At 41.1% G+C, this 18,160-nt stretch overlaps 1 protein-coding gene across 1 annotated transcript in view; it reads right to left on the bottom strand.

The window, feature by feature from the left end:
* BCAS1 (brain enriched myelin associated protein 1) overlaps positions 1-16,978 on the bottom strand; it is a 78,688-nt gene extending 61,710 nt beyond the window's left edge. The window contains exons 1-3 of the mRNA XM_077832320.1: positions 16,907-16,978; positions 16,250-16,334; positions 2,636-3,225 (exon numbers count right to left, since the gene is read on the bottom strand). Coding sequence (XP_077688446.1) covers positions 2,636-3,225; positions 16,250-16,334; positions 16,907-16,978 — 747 coding nt within the window. The remainder of the gene's footprint in view (positions 1-2,635; positions 3,226-16,249; positions 16,335-16,906) is intronic.
* Positions 16,979-18,160: the final 1,182 nt, after the last annotated feature.

Here is an 18,160-nt window from a genome sequence, read left to right as displayed (position 1 = left end):
AAACATTTCTAACGTGTAATTGTCTGAGTTGGAAAAGTTTACTTTGATTTGATCATGTTTATGATGCATTGATGTTCACTTTTAACAAACGCTCGCATGCTTGAGGTTTACAGAGTGAGAATTTGTTCACAACAAGCAAATGTTTAACTCAAATTCCTAGTGAAAAGCTACTTTTGATTATGTATTGCAGTGTACAATGTATGCTTCATGTTTCACTGCTTGCACCAACCAACAGCATGAACTGTACACTGCCCATTTTATAATCAAATATGCAATTTGAAATGTTTGCTTTGTGCTTGCTTAACATAAAAAAAGAGAATCACAGGCCATCTAGAAGTGTTTGCCAGTCAGCGAGGGGTGTGATTCTCTATAACATTTTTATACTACCAAAAATCCCTACTGTAGATGCAGTTATAGCAATGTCGGTTTGCTGATATAGCTTATTTTGTTTGGGGAACAGGCATAAGACATAGCTCTAAAAACATTCTTTATTTATGGTATAAGTTGTGTCTCCTCTCAGGGGTTTACTTGTGAGCAAACCATTCCTAGTAAAGTAAAATGGCATAGGTCAAGTCTAAAGAAATTAACAAACAAAGCATGAATTGTGAATTTTATATTTAACTGTAAAGGTAACAATTCTAATCAGCTATAGGCCAAGACTTAATCCTGAAGAAATTTGTAAATATTTTTTAATACTGGCAGAATATCAGTCTTTCCCTGGATAATTTGCAAACTGAAAGAAAAGGTAATATGTACTGAATACATTATTCATTGTGGATTATTTATTCAGCTCTGCTTTAAACAGTGGATGATTTTAGATTCCATGAGTCCAAGTCAAAACACAAATACACAAGTGTGCATAGGCACTATATCCCATATGTTAGAAATTAGCTGTCTGAAATACCCAGTGATTGTGCACCATTTTTGAAGGACAGGCACAAAAACACATTTATTATCAGTAAACTTCTATTCTTTCAAACTCTTATCTTAAAAGAAACTGGCAAGCCTTAAAAAAAAAATTGATAAATAGATTTATTCTGGGGCTGAGATCCTCCAGAACTGAGATACCAAACCTTGGGGGTGGGGGGGGAGGGGGGGATGAATTTCAGAGTAGAAAAAGAGAGACTTATTTTAGAAACATTACTGCAATAATATATTCAGAAGGCAAACAGATCTCGTTCAGAGACATTGTCAACAGTGCTCAAGGCAGCAGTTAGTGATATTCCACCATTAATGTAATTAGAAGACTTATACTAGAGCCATCAAAATAATAATTGCTCTTAAAATTGCCTTTTCCTCCATAGATTCTAGTAAACAGCTGTCCAGTTTTTATAATGTCTTTTTTCCCCAGAGATCATAAAAATATTTGAGCTAGATCCTCAGCTGATGCAAATTAGCACATTGAAGCAAACAGCAGAGTTACACCACTTTACACCTGGTGAGGGGCTGGCCCTTTGAGCAACATAGCCATCCTTGAAGTGCCATGATATGCAAAATCAATCTCTAGTAATTTTGATGGTATAAAAATTTACAGATGAAGCCTGAACTCATCCCTTAGAAAAAATTTGGGCTGGATGCTCAGCTGTTGTAAAGTAGCGTTACTGTGTTGAAGTCAGTGAAGCTATGTTGATTTGCCCCATTAAGTTTAAGAACCTATTAATAATCATTTAAAAACAGAAAGAACTCTGATTACATTTCCTCCTACATTCCACTAGTTCTACTTCAGAGTGCTAACAGCCCTTCATAAATAAAAAATAAAATAAAATTAATAATAAACCACTGCACATTTACTTCTTGCTACTACCCGCTATTCACAGGAAGAGTAAAAAGAGCCATCACATTTGAGACAAGTATAAAGCAACTCAAAAGTAGCATCAGAACAATTGGTATAGATACAAAACAATTGCTTATCTCAAATGCTGAGATCTTTTCTATAAAGCACACAAGAGAGTCAAGGTCTATTTCCAGCTCTGCTACTGACTAGCATATGACCTTGGGCAAGTCACTTAACTTCTTAATGCTTCATTTTCCCTGTCTCTAAAATTCATTCCTATCCATTCTAAAGAATTTTCATTCTTTGGATGAAGAGCACTACACATACAAAGTGCGAAGAGTTACTATGGTATTCTAGTCTTCACTAAAGGTTGTGACCTAATATGTATGATATTCAGAGGTAGCTAGTGCATAAAATGAGTAAGTTAGTATTTTATAAGCTTCATGTGAAATATGCCTAAAGAATTTCCTAAAACCATTCAATATCAGACACTGAGCTCCTAAAGCATGAAAGTCACTTGTGCTCCAAGTACATTTTTTACACTTGCAGCCAGCTGGTGTTCATCATCTAGACTAATGAAGCATGAATATAGCTATCTTGCCCAAGTCTTTGGTAAAAATATAAATGAACTTAAGCTGTACGTCAGACATCACCAATTTTGTCATGAAACAGATGCCACAGCTTTTTTTCATCTTCCAGAGATTGTTAGATACCCCTGATAAGTGGGGGAGTCACACTACAAAACAAAGATATTTGCTGCCTGATTCATACAACCATCAGAACATGATGCTGTCCTGCACCATTAAGATTCCTAAGAGATTTCATTAAGGAAGAAATTGATATTCCCATTCAAACACTTGCCTTCCCCTGTGGGACATTGTTTGGTGTGCTCTGTAATCCAGCAGCCTCTTCCTCTGCGATACCTGCGTCAGGAATTTCTGTAGTCTGGCTTTCCTCTTGGGTTTCAACTTGTGTCTTACTCTTTTCTTTCTCCTTCCCCTTTTCCAGGTTGAAGAGTCTGTCAAAGAAAGTTACTTGTTTTGTCTTTGATAAGGCTTCGTCCTCTGTCTCAGGTGATGCTAATGCTATTAGTTCAGTGTCACTAAGTTCTGCTGTAGAAGGGGCCTGGCTTAGGTTTTTATCGGACCCTTCCTCCAGCACAGCTGTTGCAGGACTATCTGCTATCTCACTTGATGCTTTGTTCACTTCAGGCATCTCTGAACTGACATCAAGCTTAGATGATCCAACTGATGAGTCTGTAGCTTGCTCTTCAGTACGTCCTGGTACAGGCCGTGAAAAAGCAAAGAGAAAACGAAATTTTGCAGCTGGCATGGGTTTCTTGGCCTCAGTCCCAGGATTTTTTCCATTTGCATCAGAAGTGGAGCTTATCTCTATTGTCTTCTCGGAAGAAACGGCCACATTATTCTGTTCAACACTTGTCCTTGCATCCACTGCAAATAGAAACATAAAACAGCAATTATCCAACAAAGCGGGGAAGTTATCCTATTAATCATGGTGGTCTAGAGCTTTAATAAACTCATTCTAAAATGCAATGCCTGTGTGAAGACAATATATACTGCAATGTGTTAAGTAAATGTGGTGTTCTGTGGTACAAAATGTGAGCTTCTGCTTAGCTTTGAGGCCCGATTCTCTGAGTTTCTGATGTTCTCTGTTCTCACTGAAGTCAGTGAGAGTTGTGGTGCTCAGCACCAGCCTAGGATCAAGCCCATGATTTCTTTCCTCAGACTTCTACCCTAACTAGAAAAAGACTAACAAGGGGAGGGGCAGAAAGTATTCCCAACTCCATTTTACAGATGGGAAACTGAGGTACAGTGAGATGGGAGAGGAAGGATGGCCCAGTGATTAGGGCACTAGCCTAGAACTTGGAAGACCCAACTTCAGCCCTATTCTGCCACAGACTTCCCATGTGATCCCTTGGGAAAGTCACTTAGCCTCTCTATGCCAGTTGGGTACCCTCTACAGTTTGCTTTATTTTGTCATCTAATATTTATATCGTGGCAGCACCCAAAGATCCCACTCAGAACAGGATCCCATTGTGCTAGGCGCTATGTAAACACATCCATGCTTTTCTGTAAAACTTGCTAAAATGCCCATCTTAACAGAGAAACATTGAAATTGGACTTTCAACATTTGATTTTTTTTTAAACTTCATATTTTAAATTTTTTTACTTAAAATGGGCCAATTTTTGCATTGAAATGGGCTCATTCTTGGGGAAAGCACCCATTTTTTTTTAGCCAAAACCCCATGCAAAATGATCAGTTTTTCAGTAAAACAGACTGTTGTCTAGTTGGCAATGAACTGTGAAAAAAATTCCTCAAATTTCACCTTGTTTAGCATTTTGCCTTTAAGTTTTCGTACACTTCAAATTAAATGCTTGAAAGGCAACAGTACTAGCGGGTATCACCTAAGAAGCAGCGGCATAAAGAAGTAGTTCACGTTCAGTAACATGGCTGAGACAATGGCTTAGTTCAGCAGATGACAATTTGAACATCACAACAATGCTGCCTAGAATATTTCATTTTGATCCTTTCCCATTGCGCAGTAAGGACATCATAGTCCTTGACGATCAACAGTATGACTCTGCTGAGATTTTTCTTGATAGAGCACAAGAGAAATCTGACTTACAGCAGCATGCACAGTGTAGCTAAGATGAATATATTATTATTTATATTGTGGTAGTGCTTAGGAGCTCAGTCATGAATCGATACCCCATTGTGCTAGGTGATGTACAGACAAAGAATAAAGAGAGAACAACGAGGAGTCCTTGTGGCACCTTAGAGACTAACAAATTTATTTGGGCATAAGCTTTCGTGGGCTAAAACCCACTTCATCAGATGCACATGGAGTGGAAAATACAGTAGCATATATATTTATATGTAGTACATGAAAAGATGGGAGTTGCCTTACCAGGTGGGGGGTCAGTCTAATGAGACAATTTAATTATCAATAGAATACCAAGGGAGGAAAAATCACTTTTGTAGTAGTAATGTGGGTGGCCCATTTCAAAGAGTTGACAAGAAGAGGGTTCCTAGGTCCATACACAACAAGTAAATCAAATTTACACTCTTGTCATAAAGTTAACTCTTTGAGTAACTAGTTTAGACTCCAGATACTGCTGTCTCCATTCTACTACTGCCTACCAACCAGCAGGTGGGAACCTTCTATAAACTGGAGTGACAAGAGAAAGACAGAGCTTTAGGAGTCAGCTGATATGCCAGGGTGAATGTAAATAGGATTTGTTGAAAGGCTTGCCAGCAGGGAAGGAAACAACTGATGAAAACTGAGGGCTGTGACAATGAGATTCATCACCAAGGTGAGGTTCTTACCAGATGCCAAAAGGGCCGGTTCATTTAGTTTCTCTACTTTTACCACTTTCAATCTGGTATTTTCCTCCTCCTTCCTCATGTGTGTGTGTGTGGGTTTCATTAACTTGTGTTTGTCAATAAACAGATTTTTTCCTTTTCCAGCTCTGTACTTTAAAAGGTAATCTCACATTTTATGCCTTCCCTGTTACTGCTTATGTAAGAAAATAACTTATTCTGGCAACAATTTTGTTATCCTTTAATAAAACAATATTATCTAATTGCTTCTGCAATATTCAGTGTGCATTTGTTTGAGCATCTGTGCATGCAAAGAGAAGTTTGCATACAATTATTAAATAGCTACTCCCCTATCAATTTAAGGTCTACTAACTATTGATATCTCTCTCTAAGCACACAGGGCCAGATTGTTAAAGGTTAAAGGGATCTGAGTTACCCAGGAAAGAATTTTCTGTAGTATCTGGCTGATGAATCTTGCCCATATACTCAGGGTTTAGCTGATCGCCATATTTGGGGTCGGGAAGGAATTTTCCTCCAAGGCAGATTGGAAGAGGCCCTGGAGGTTTTTCGCCTTCCTCTGTAGCATGGGACACGGGTCACTTGCTGGAGGATGCTCTGCTCCTTGAAGTCTTTAAACCACGATTTGAGGACTTCAATAGCACAGACATAGGTGAGATGTTTTTTGCAGGAGTGGTGGGTGAAATTCTGTGGCCTGTGTTGTGCAGGAGGTCAGACTGGATAATCATAGTGGTCCCTTCTGACCTAAATATCTATGAATCTATGAATCTACTTAGGTGCCTAAAGATGCAGATCGGCACTGGCTGAGATTTTTAAAGGTGTCTAGTGTAGTTCCTGAACTTCCTCAGGAGTTTTGCCGGAGAAGGGACTGCAGTATCTGGCCTTCACTTAGTAATTTAGAGAAAGAAAACTTGAGAAGGAATTTCAGGAATTCAGATAGGGATGTGGAAGACAACCCAGAAAAAAAGAACAAAAAGGTAAATGGACATTTTTTTTCCAGTTAATAACAAGGACAAGAAAAGTCCACTGGAAATAAAGATGCTTATATCATAAAAGATGCTGTGTTTTTTAGAGAGAGAATCTTGTTAAATTCTCATTTTTTAAAACATAGCTTGTGAAGCCAAGAAAGTACTTATGTCTCTAATTATCACCAAAAAGAAGAGCAGCTGCACTGCGTGAGCTTAGAGTTTTTCATGTCTTGAATGGAAGGTTGAGAATAACCATCCAATCAACTTTAAAAGTCTAGTTTCAATCCATAAATACAAAGACATTCCGAACTGAGTCTTCTACTCTTTAATAGCCCCTGGTCATTTGGATCATCCAGGACTAGACTAACAGATGATCACAAATGAGTTTTATTTGACAAGTGACTATGAATTTGTAGTAGTTAATTTTGATAATTAATAACAATTAAATGAATTGCCAACTAAAGCAAGTACATGACTAGCGCTGGTTAAATTTTTGACAGAATAGTTTCCATCACAAATTGCAGTTTTGTTGAAATCAAGATTGTTCGGGGGAATCTGTTGATTTCAACAAAATATTCACAATGAAACATCTAACAGTTGAATTTCAACTTTCTTGTTTAGTTTCAATAATGTCAAAATGTTTCATTTTTACTTTATCATTTTGATTAGTTTTGTTAACTTGTATATTATTTTAAAATATTAAATATAACATCATATTTTTAAAATAATGTTTTAATATCAAAGTCTAAATGAGATGACTAAATGTTATCAAAATGAAATATTGCAATGACAGATGACTCCATGCATCTGAAGAAGTGGGTTTTTTACGCACGAAGGCTTAAGCCCAAATAAATCTGTTAGTCTTAAAGGTGCCACCGAACTCCTAGTTGACTAACACAGTTACCACTCTGATTCATTGTTTCAGATATTGCAACTTTCTTACAATTCAAAAACATCTTTATGTTCTTAAACTAAAATTTGCATGTCAGCCTAAAACCCTTTTAAAAGTCCATCAGTGTTGTCTAGCACGATGGACTGTAATAGCCTTGAATGAGCCACCGCAGTGCTTCTGGTGAGTAATACACATTTTAAAGGATTCTAAATATGTAGTCATACAAGAAGGATTTTTTCTATTTTAAATTTTCACCTTTTCATTTAATTTTCAGTATATCTAATTAGTATGTGACTTTCTTTTCCCAGATATTTAAAATGTCATTGTTATTGTATTGTTAAAATTGCTGTACATTTAAGAGTTCCCCCCTGCTGTATGTATATTACCTCACCCACTTTGTATGTATTTACATGGCACACCCCAATGGTTTGCTAAAAGAAGTTTTGATCTGACTAAAAGATCATCTATTTTCAAAGGTATTAGAGCCTCACTTATGAGCATAGTAAATTTGTTTTCTCCCTTTTCAAGCTAATATTCTTCATAGAATGAAATTCTCATTCAGAAATCTATGTTATAGGGCAAAGTTTCAAACTGGTGGTGGCTGGATGACTTTGCTCCATCCCTCTCAGAACGCAGTGCTCTTTACAGATTATCTGCAAGCAGCACTCTTGATATGTAACCATTTTGGGCTGCAATATTGTAACTATCTGACAACTCTGCAGCAGCATTTTACTGGACAAGCAGAGAAGAATGCCATTTGTTATAGTTACCAAATTAATTGCACTTCTGACCCTCTCCTGGTCTCTTTGAATGTATCCCCTCAGGTGTCGGGCCTTGAGCTGTTACTTCTGGGTTGGGGAAGGGTAGGGTGACCAGAAAGCAAGTGAGAAAAATCGGGGCAGGGTGAGGGGTAATAGGTGCCTATATAAGGAAATCAGGACTGTCCCTATAAAATTGGGACATCTGGTTACCCTACAGAAGGGAGGGAAGAATGGTATGTTTCTCCTAATCTCAGACCAGTCCTTGGGTGGCACTGGTCTGCATATCAACTGTGGTTACCTCAGCAGATCTGAATTAGGTTCAGCACATGCAGTTCTGTTCTCTCCAGTAGCAATGACAGTCACTAGGCAGCCTTCTTAAAACAAAGTATTTAGAACAAAAGCATTTCAAAAATTTTAAAACACTGAACCAACCATCTTCCACAGGGGGATCCTGGTAAGTCTAAGCCTCCCATAGACCGCCCCTGTCCCCCCCCCCCCCAACCCCTGAGACTGCTTGGGTCTGGGTTGCATAATCTGTTCCTTCAAATCACTAAGCAGTTCACTCATTCTGCACAAGGGAAAGTGTCTTTAAAGCTGCTCAGCCTTTTGATCACCCCACCCAGGAGTCAAATCACTTAATTGTTTAGGGTTGCTTTGCTCTCTAGGCTCCTAGACTTGGAAAACAGCTGTGTAACTTTGGGCTGAAGCCTGGATGTAGGCCACTGACATGAAATTTTTCCTGAAATGTTTGTTGGGAGGTTGCTTATTGAGCGCCATTGTGTTACTTTCCTTTTTTTCCCCCTCAACAGTCCCCTGTTAAACTGGATCAATATGTTCATGCAGAAAAGCTTTACAATCCAACAGAACTGTACTGTAACTTTACCTTTGCCTCCAGCTCCAGAGCAATGCACCTAGGGAGGCAGCCACCGATCCACCCACACTGATGAGTAGCAGATGGCAATGGAGCCTTCCAAACAATGTTATTCCCTTTAGTTGTATCAGAGGAGTAATTTAACTCTCTGGATTACTTTTGTTATATTAGCAGATGGGTGTGTGAAATCCACCTATTTACCAAATATACCATTAAATACAAACAACTCCCACATGGTAAGGGCGTTGTTGGAAAGCACAGTAAGAAATTAACAAGATAAAGATTTGGATCTGATAGAGATGATGCATAACTGTTGGCAGGGGCACAATTGAAAACTTCTGGTGGTATGCAGCGGGGTTAATAGGCTATTTAAGATTTATTACAACTAAACAGTATGGAATTGAGGCTTTGCACCATAATGCAGCTGAACATTCTTTTACTGTTCCAGAAAAATGTTCAAAGGCTAGATATTTCTACTGGCTGTAGCATACTGGTAGTTTTCACTTAATAATAAAGTTCTAGATAAGACTGGAAACAATATTTAGTAGCTGATATGTGTAAGCAGCGAGAAATGGAAAATGTCCCAGGCAGGAGAAACACTAGTAACATTCACTCTGCTGTATCTGTAGAAATGTGAATTGAAACAATAAGGCTACCAACCAGTGTTTTCTCAGCACGTAGCAGGATGCTTTAACAAGGCTTCAAAAATAACAGGTGGGAAGAGAAATTAAATAGTTTCCAAAAGGAAAGCAAAGAGACATTTAAAAGATGTGGTTGGCAGCATAGAACAACCATGCCTGAGCACTTGCGGCCAAATGTTCAAAACAGTCCAGGGCCAAATTTTCAAGCATTCTGCACCCGGAACTGGGACCAAATTTTCAAACAAGGTCAGTTCTCATTTAGGCATCTAAATAAGGGCTAGCTTATGACAGTGCTCAGCACTCATAGGGTGCCATTGTGATATTTACAGATAGATTTTCAAAAGAACGCAGCATCCAGCACACACCACCAACGTGCTGAGCTCTTTTGAAAATCTGTCCCCTCGTGTTGGTGCTGAGCACTCTTGAAAACTGTGGCCTTTCTCATCTTTATTGGGATTCTTTAGGAGTCAAAAGGTCTGATCCTTCACCTGTTGAAACTGATGAAAAGGTCTGATCCTTCACCTGTTGAAACTGATGGAAAGCTCTCATTCCCTTGAGTGAAACTGACCCTAAATGGCTTCTCTTTGAGAAAATGCACGTCACCACCACCCACGCATCACTGGGTTCTTTTCAGCTGATATTTGCAAAGCTGCCTAAGGATTCTGTATGTGCAGTTCCGGTTAGAATTAATGGGAACTGGATATCCGGATCATCAAGGCAGCTCTGAAAAACCCCAGCCTTGAATCACACCATACTTCCAATTTTTCTAATGCATCAGACATTTAGGTTACTGCCTTGCAATGGTCTCTAGATAGATTCCTGACATCAGTGGGACTCTGTGTCAGTTCAGGGGTCCATCTACATGGGATTCATTGCAGGATTTGAGTCTTCAGAGACAATTAGGTGTATACAGCCACAATTTCATTTCTCATTTGTTTTTTCTGTCTAAAGATGTATCAGAGACACCCGATGAAATGCAAAACTACTTGCACATAAAGATTTACATATTTCCTCAGGTAATTGATTCTGTGGAGCGAAAATGGGGCAGTTTCTCAAGTAAAATCAGGCTTGTTTCTAAGTGAAAATGGGTCCTTTTCTTTGAGTGATTAATCTGAAAATTAAAACTAAACAATATAGACAGGTCAGGGGGCTAGGTTACATGATGTTTGTCTTCAGTTAAATAAGTCTTGATCTTGCAGTATAGATGGGATTGAGCATGCATGTAACCATATTCCTAAATTGAAAATCTAAGAAAAAGCATGTTTTTGGTACTAATATACCCATTTTGTTGAAATTGCAAGTTTAATGAAATTTTGGTGAGAGGAGGGATGTAAAACTGACATAAAACCTCAATAAGACTCATAGCAAAAGGTTTATATTATGTTATTTAAAAAAGTCACAAAGTTTGGAGTCACATTATGTCCGTTCATATATTAACTCACCAAGAATCAAAAAGAAAAAAAATAGGGGAAATCATGAAATTCAGAATCATGCAGCATTCTTCCCTTGCTCTGGAAAAAATAACCTCTGATTGTAAGTACAATTCCCTGCTTCATAAATTTCACCAGGCCTTTGGCTGATACCTTAATTAACTGCCTGCTAGCTCACCACATGGACATATTTGGAGAAAAGCTGTATGTTGGTAACAATGGTAGGTGTGTGCATGTAAGAGAGAGATCCATAAATGAAGTCGATACATATTTATATCAGAGGGGATCTAGCTTTCTTAGCAAAAGAAAAACAGTCCATGTATGTAGCAGTAACTAATCAAAACTCCATTCTTCCCTCTGTGGCAATAACTCACATAAGGGAGGGGAATCCAGCCATGTTTCCAGGATTCTTGCACTGGGGATTTGAACCGCTGTGCAGTAAGGTAGGAGTTCCACTGACTTAATCTGCAGGCTTCAGGGAACATGTAGGAGACAAGGTCATTCAGGCAGATGGCTCTTTGCATTTGCTCTACTGTTGAGCCCCATGGACAAGAGTCTCTGTGGACCAGTCATGAAGGTATATGGATAGCATACACTGACCAGTGGGTTTCCCCCCGCCCCCCCCCCCCCGACAGTATAGTTTGGAAAACAGGAAGGAAAAGGCAGCTATATGTGAGCTGAACCAAGTCAAATAGTGTTAATCATTCAAGTATTGAGCTAACACCCACAATTTATACATGATATTGACATATGTTCTATGTACAAAAAGAGAAGGCTCCACCTATGTACTGTAGTTATACACAAAATAGTAAACTAATGTCCAGGGCAGACTATTACAGTCACACAGGTCAGAGGGCTGAATTACATTATGATAGTCCCTAAACACAGATAAAACAGGCTTTGGTCTTGCAGTGTAGATGTGACTGAATCCTTGGTTAACCATATTTCCAAACCACGCTACAGTCCTGATGGTCACATATGCAGTTATGCTCTGTTGTTGTAACTGTGTTAGTCCCAGGATATTAGAGAAACAAGGTGGGTGAGGTAATATCTTTTATTGGACCAACTCAACATATATTGCCTCCCCACACCTGGTCTCTCACATATACGTAGCTATGTAAATTATGATTTCTCTTCTGTGTACTGTACCTTTAAATTTCTAGACATCTAATGAAAGGAGCTGCCATTTTATGTTGTGTTCAGGAGCAGCCTGTTACAGAGGAAAGACACAAACTGTGTTCTCCTGGAGAATTTACTTTCTTTAATAACTAAGCGTATGGGTGATCTCTGTAAATAAAAAACACTGTTAAAGTGCCAGTCAGTGGCACAATTCAGGATCATAGTTAGGTGACCTCTACATGAAAAAAAATGGATCCATGTCTTAATCAGGTCTGGGGGACAGTCATGTTATTACTACTTTCCCCGAGACATTCTGTGTCTGTACTGTAGATCGCATCAAAAACAATCAATTTACTAGTGTATTGGCCTTTTACCCACTAACATCTCCTCTGTTAAGGGAGTTAGGACTTGTAACATCTTGTCTCAACTTATTGCTTGTACTATATACAAATGTAAAAGAAAGGAGGTTCTAATAGTTTTTTCTTAGTCAAAACAATATCCCAAGAGTAGCCAAGAACATAATCAGGAATCAGAAAATGAGTCATGAATGTTTAGTACAGGGGTGGGCAAACTATGGCCCACAGGACCATCCTGCCCAGCCCCTGAGCTCCCAGCCAGGGAGGCTAGCCCCCTGGCCCCTTCCCTGCTGTCCCTCCTCCTCCGTAGCCTCTGTGCACCGCGCCGCCGGTGCTCTGGCCCGCTGCTGCTGCTGGGCAGGGCGGCGGCATGGCTGCGAGCTTCTGCTGCTCTAAGCAGTGTGGTAAGGGGGCGGGGAGAGGTTGGATAAGGGGCAGGGGTCCCAGGGGGCAGTCAAGGGACAGGAAGCAGGGGGGTTGGATAGAGGGTGGGGTCCCATGGGGCGGTTAGGGGTGGGGGTGTGGATAGGGATCGGGGCAGTCAGGGGACAGGGAGCAGGGGGAGTTGGATAGGGGGTGGGGTCCCGGGAGGCAGTCAGGATAGGGGTCAGGGCAGTCGGGGTCTGGGAGCAGGAGGGTTGGATAGGGGGTGGGGTCCTAGGGGGTGGTTAGGGGCAGGGGTCCCGGGAGGGGGTGGTCTGGGGTGGTCAGGGGACAAGGAGCGGGGGGGGAGGGCGGTGTTGGATGGGTCGGGGGTTCTGAGGGGGGCAGTCAGGGAGCAGGAAGCGGGAGGGGGCGGATAGGGGGTTGGGTCCAGGCTGTTTGGGGAGGCACAGCCTTCCCTACCTGGCCCTCCATAAAGTTTCGCAACTCCGATGTGGCTCTCGAACCAAAAAGTTTGCCCACTCCTGGTTTATGAACATATGTAACATTCTTACCATGACACTTACTAAAATTGTTATAGATCAAGCCAGAGACATAGATTAATAAAAATGCATATTGGATATGTTTTCTGTCTGCAACACAAAAGTCAGGGCTCCAGAAGCTCACCTCCAAGCCTGAGTTTGCACATTCCCACCCCCTGTATTTTAGAGTCAGCAAAGTGATTTTTTTGCAATCAGTGTACTGATTTTTCTCCACTTAAGTATAACTTGTATTAGCTTCTGGAGCCCTGACTTCTGCGTTCCAGACCAAAAACTCATCCAACGTGTAAGATTGGACTTGATTTTAGCCAAAAGTTGAGAGGAGAGGATAAAAGTGAATGTTTACATGTTTATTACTGAAATCCCTAAGAAATATTCATTTGGTTTCTAAACCTTCCTCTCATTTAACACCACTTTATTTTGGGACATAAATTATTTATATATACTAGTAATCTCATTTATTTGGTAGCTGTGCAATACCATGCAACTTGCCCTCCTTTACATCCCAATCTTGTTAGCAATCTAGAAATATGGCTTAAATCCTGAAACTCTTAACAATTTGTGTGGATGTCAGAAGACCAGAATATAGTCACGCTGAGCAGATTAAGGTCCAGATCACTGGAGCTAGGTTAATTTATACTAGCTGAAGATCTGGCATAAAATGCCCCTCTCCCCACCCCCCAATCTGATTTCTTTGCCCTGATCTTACATACACACTTACTGAAGATCAAAATAATCAACCTGTGTAACTCATTAGCAAACAAGTCAATATTGTCACAGGGCTGCAATATTTTTTCAGCTCATTTCACTGGCCTCCATCCTCTGTCAGTATCAGGTGCATCCTAACTTTCAAGGTTTTGTATGATTCTGCCACACCTATGTTGATCCTACCACTGGAGTTCATCTGGCAATTTCAAAATAAACTTTTAAATTCAGGGCATTTTATTGGCATAGTTTTTATTTATAAAAAAGAATTGGCTCATCATACATTTACAGTCGTCGTAACACAGATATAATACATCTAAACATGTATTATATCTGTGTTACGACGACTGTAAATGTATGATGATCCAATTGTTGAGCAGCCCTGAGCACCCTCAACCTCCATTGAAGAATACTTTTGGCAGAGCGGCACAGGGACACAGATTAGGTAAACATTTTATTTCCTGTAGGTCTGATTCTGTTAGAAATGGTGGGATAGGAGCACTTAAAATACCCTAACATGTTTCTAACCCATGCAATCCCCATTCTTCCAACCCAGCTGGGGTGGGGTGTCTACCCCACACAAGGCCTGAGTAGGAAAAAAGGGCCAATTAACCCCATGACAGGCTGCACCTGGAGGAAAGTCAGGACTGATGAGGCCTAATGGCTGATGAAGCTGAGCTGGGCTAAGTACAAAGAGAGGAAGTATGTAGTAGGAGGAGGTTGTATGGGAGGAACTCCGGAGAGAGGGGGAGTTGGAAAGGGAAGAGGAGGAGTCCTAGGGGATGTAAGCCCTGGCATCCTGCCTGCAAATGCAGACTCTCTAGCAAGAATCTGATGGGGGTGGACTAGCCACAGGGAGTAGAGAAAGCTCCAGTAGTAGCCTGGGGTGAGGGGCTAAAGAAAGATAGGATGGAGCCCAGAGAAAGAGCAATAGGGTTTGAGATTGCATACACTGTGGTTGCTAGACATAGGGTCACTGTGCTGGAACCTGGAGTAAAGGATAGGCCCAGTTCCCCTATTAGCCACTGGGGAAGTGGTCTGGACTAGGCAGTAGAGCAGAAGACTGCCGGTTGTCCAGTGGGACATTGAGACCTTGGAAGGGGAGAACTGTAGTGACCTGGCAGGAGGGCCAAGCCATGAAGTGGGAGCAATCTAGTCTGGAAAGAGAGAGAGAGAGAGACACCACATGGCAAGCAACTGAAGGAGAGGGCATCAGACTTGTCGAGAGCTAGTCCCCAGATGAGTCCCTAGGAGACACTCCAGCAACGAATAGTAAACCTCCCGACACTATCTACCATCTATTCTCCTGCCTCCCCTTTCTAATGATCAGTGTCTATGCCAGTGACCAGTGCATTCTCCACTTGGCACAAGAGCACAATGAAATCACTTGGTAACTCTACACTGGGTATCACTGGTGCTGCTGCTGACTGTTGCTCGCAGGGAGCTTTTGCTCCCATCAACACGTTATACGTTCTCCTCCGTTCCACTTGGTGACACACCTTCCCACCATGTACCCACAATCTCAGAGCATCTCTAAGAGGCGGATTCAGCCCTTCACTGGCATGGCTGCAAGCACTGGGACAGAGAAAAGGCAGTTTGGACCTCTCTTCCAGGACTTGCAAGGGTTGGTGGAGCCTTCAGGGCTGCCCTCACTTGTGCCCCTTGCTGCAATGGCTCTTCTGGGGCTATGCAGGGGCACAAAATACTTGGGAAGTAAGATGTCCCAGCCACACTGCTTCCCACCCTTAAATCATTCCCTTCCTTGTTTGGCCCACCTACAACAACTCCAGTCCATCCTCAGGTTTCAGAGTAGCAGCCGTGTTAGTCTGTATTCGCAAAAAGAAAAGGAGTACTTGTGGCACCTTAGCGACTAAGCAATTTATTTGAGCTCCACAGTATGCCTCCGATGAAGTGAGCTGTAGCTCATGAAAGCTTATGCTCAAATAAATTGGTTAGTCTCTAAGGTGCCACAAGTACTCCTTTTCTTTTAGTCCATCCTCAGTCCACCCCAGAACACCCCTGCATCTTGGGCTCAGGGAGAGGCATAAAGCGTCCCTGTGCCAGGTTTTCACCTGTACTTAACCCCTTTGTGCCAGCCTGGGCTAATGATTTATCCGGTCCTAAATATTCAGTCTACTTTCAGTCTACTTTCAGTCTAAAGTATAACTCTTTATAGTTCAGGTGCAATTTGCAGCAGCAAACACCTAATCTGATTAAACAGCTTAATGAGAGTATTTGTATTAGCTGCTCTCTTTGCTATCTTATCTTCTTGAAAGGCCTGAGCTTTGAAAACCACAAGCCCCTATTCACAAGTCTGAGCAGACACATGAGCTAATCTCTTCATCTGACAATAAACATTGCTTCTTATTGCTTCAGCTTTAACCTTGTATCTTCCTAGCTGCTAGCAAAAGCAGAGTGGATGTGACAGTCTTCCCTTTCCAGTACATACCTTTATCGTTTACAGAAGAAACAGTCTGTACAACCTGAATTGTGACAGGTCCATTTTTAGCACTGGCTGGTGGTTCAGACACAACCTGAAACATCAAATAATATATCGTTCAGCTGCATGCCTTAGAATAAACATTTGCATGAATTTGCACACACCAGTGTAGCAGAAGATACCTGGTAAAGATTTTTAAAGTGTTTAAGTGACTTCGAAGCTTAAGTCCCATTTTCAAATTGACTTAGAACCTTAGAAACTGAGTGGAGCAATGCTTAAATATCTTTAGAAATCTGGGTTTTCGTGCCTGAGGCCCAGATATTAAGGCATTTAGGCACCTAAATCAATGGAATTTATTGCTTTGTTGATCCCATCAAAGGGGACAGGAGTGAAATTCTGGCCCCAGTGAAGTCAATAGGGGTTTCCCCATTGACACCAATGAGGACAAGATTGCACCTCAAGATTATGATGTCCATGCATCCTTTCCTCCCACACTATACACATGGGAATAGGGAATCCAGAATCCAGGCCTTAATATAGGAAGGTTGTATACAATAAGGGTGGGATTTTCAAAAGCAGAAAAGGGAGTTAGGCACCCAGATTCTTGTCCATTCTTATTAATGTAACAGTAGCCAAGGAACATTAGAATGAATATTTCTCCGTTACCTGATAATTCTCTGTTGTGCACACATTTTCTTGGTCTTCAGGTTCTTCTTGAACAGTCAAATTATTTCCCATATTTGCTGTGCTATGAAAAAAAAAAAGTTTATTGATACAAAGTTGATGCATGCCTATGAAGGAATCTATCAAATTAAGAGAAGGCAACTGACCACAGGTTTTCACAGGCACCTTAGAATTCCCGGAAAGTCCCATTTGCTTTGCAGAAAGTTGCTTCTTTATTACATCACTGTCTCTTTGATGCTACAGGCCTCATTACTTGGATACAGCCTCCTCTACTGACAACTGCTCACCAAAAAAGGGGCAGATTCACAAACATTTCTGGCTTCTTCACAAAGTTTAGTTGCAGCCGAAACATGGATTGTTTGTTAAGACTTTGTGAACTGTTAAGATATGTGAAACAAGAGCACAGAGCCTGTGTCTGCTAGCTGGAAAGAAGGCATAGGGCATGCAGGGAATTGCTTACTATTAAGACTAAAGGCAAAAACACCACGCACGTACTGAAACAAGCAGGGGGCGGGAGAAATTATCCCAACAGTTTTCACACACAGGGCAATTAAAAGGGGGAAAAAGCATGCATCTAGGCATTTTGAAAATCTGGCTCTTGTCAGAGGAATGGTGTGTGCAGTATGGCAAATCCTACAGGAGATGTTATTCCCCCATTCCTCCCTGACAGCCTCACATGCCTTGCCAATGGCATACAGAGGGTATGAAGGTCACAGATGGTGTCAGGGAGATAATTCCCCTGGCACAAAAGCAATGTAGACCCACCTGCAGCTCCAAATGTGGGGGTCATGTCCAGGTGGGGTATTTTAGTCAGGTAATAAGTTTAATTCATTAAGGACCTGATCCAACACCTATAGAAGTCAATGACTTCACTGGGCTTTAGTTCAGGCCTTAGGTGACTGGTTTAGGCATAGGCAATATATTTGAGTTAATCAGCAAGGTCTCTCTTTGACTGCCTTATATCATCTGAACTCTCCAGGTCTTTAGACTGTAAGCTCTTCATGGCAAGGAACTGCAGCTTGCTTAGCACAATGGGCCCAATACAAAGCCCAGGTTCCTATTGCCTTTCATGGGCTTGGGGTCAGGGCCTATATGGTGTTCAAGCTAAATAAACAAAAAGAAAAGAGCCTGGACCAGACCTTAAAACAGGAAATTCTCAAGTATTTTGGGACTGTTCAGTTCTACAGTCATTGGCCAACTTAGTAGTTCATTCCACTTCATCCCATTAGGTCTATT

This window comes from Eretmochelys imbricata, chromosome 13 (genome assembly GCF_965152235.1).
Source record: "Eretmochelys imbricata isolate rEreImb1 chromosome 13, rEreImb1.hap1, whole genome shotgun sequence".
In the NCBI taxonomy this organism is placed as follows: domain Eukaryota; kingdom Metazoa; phylum Chordata; order Testudines; family Cheloniidae; genus Eretmochelys; species Eretmochelys imbricata.
The sequence above is the reverse complement of the archived record's forward strand: the minus strand, read 5'-3'. Positions and strand labels throughout refer to the sequence as shown.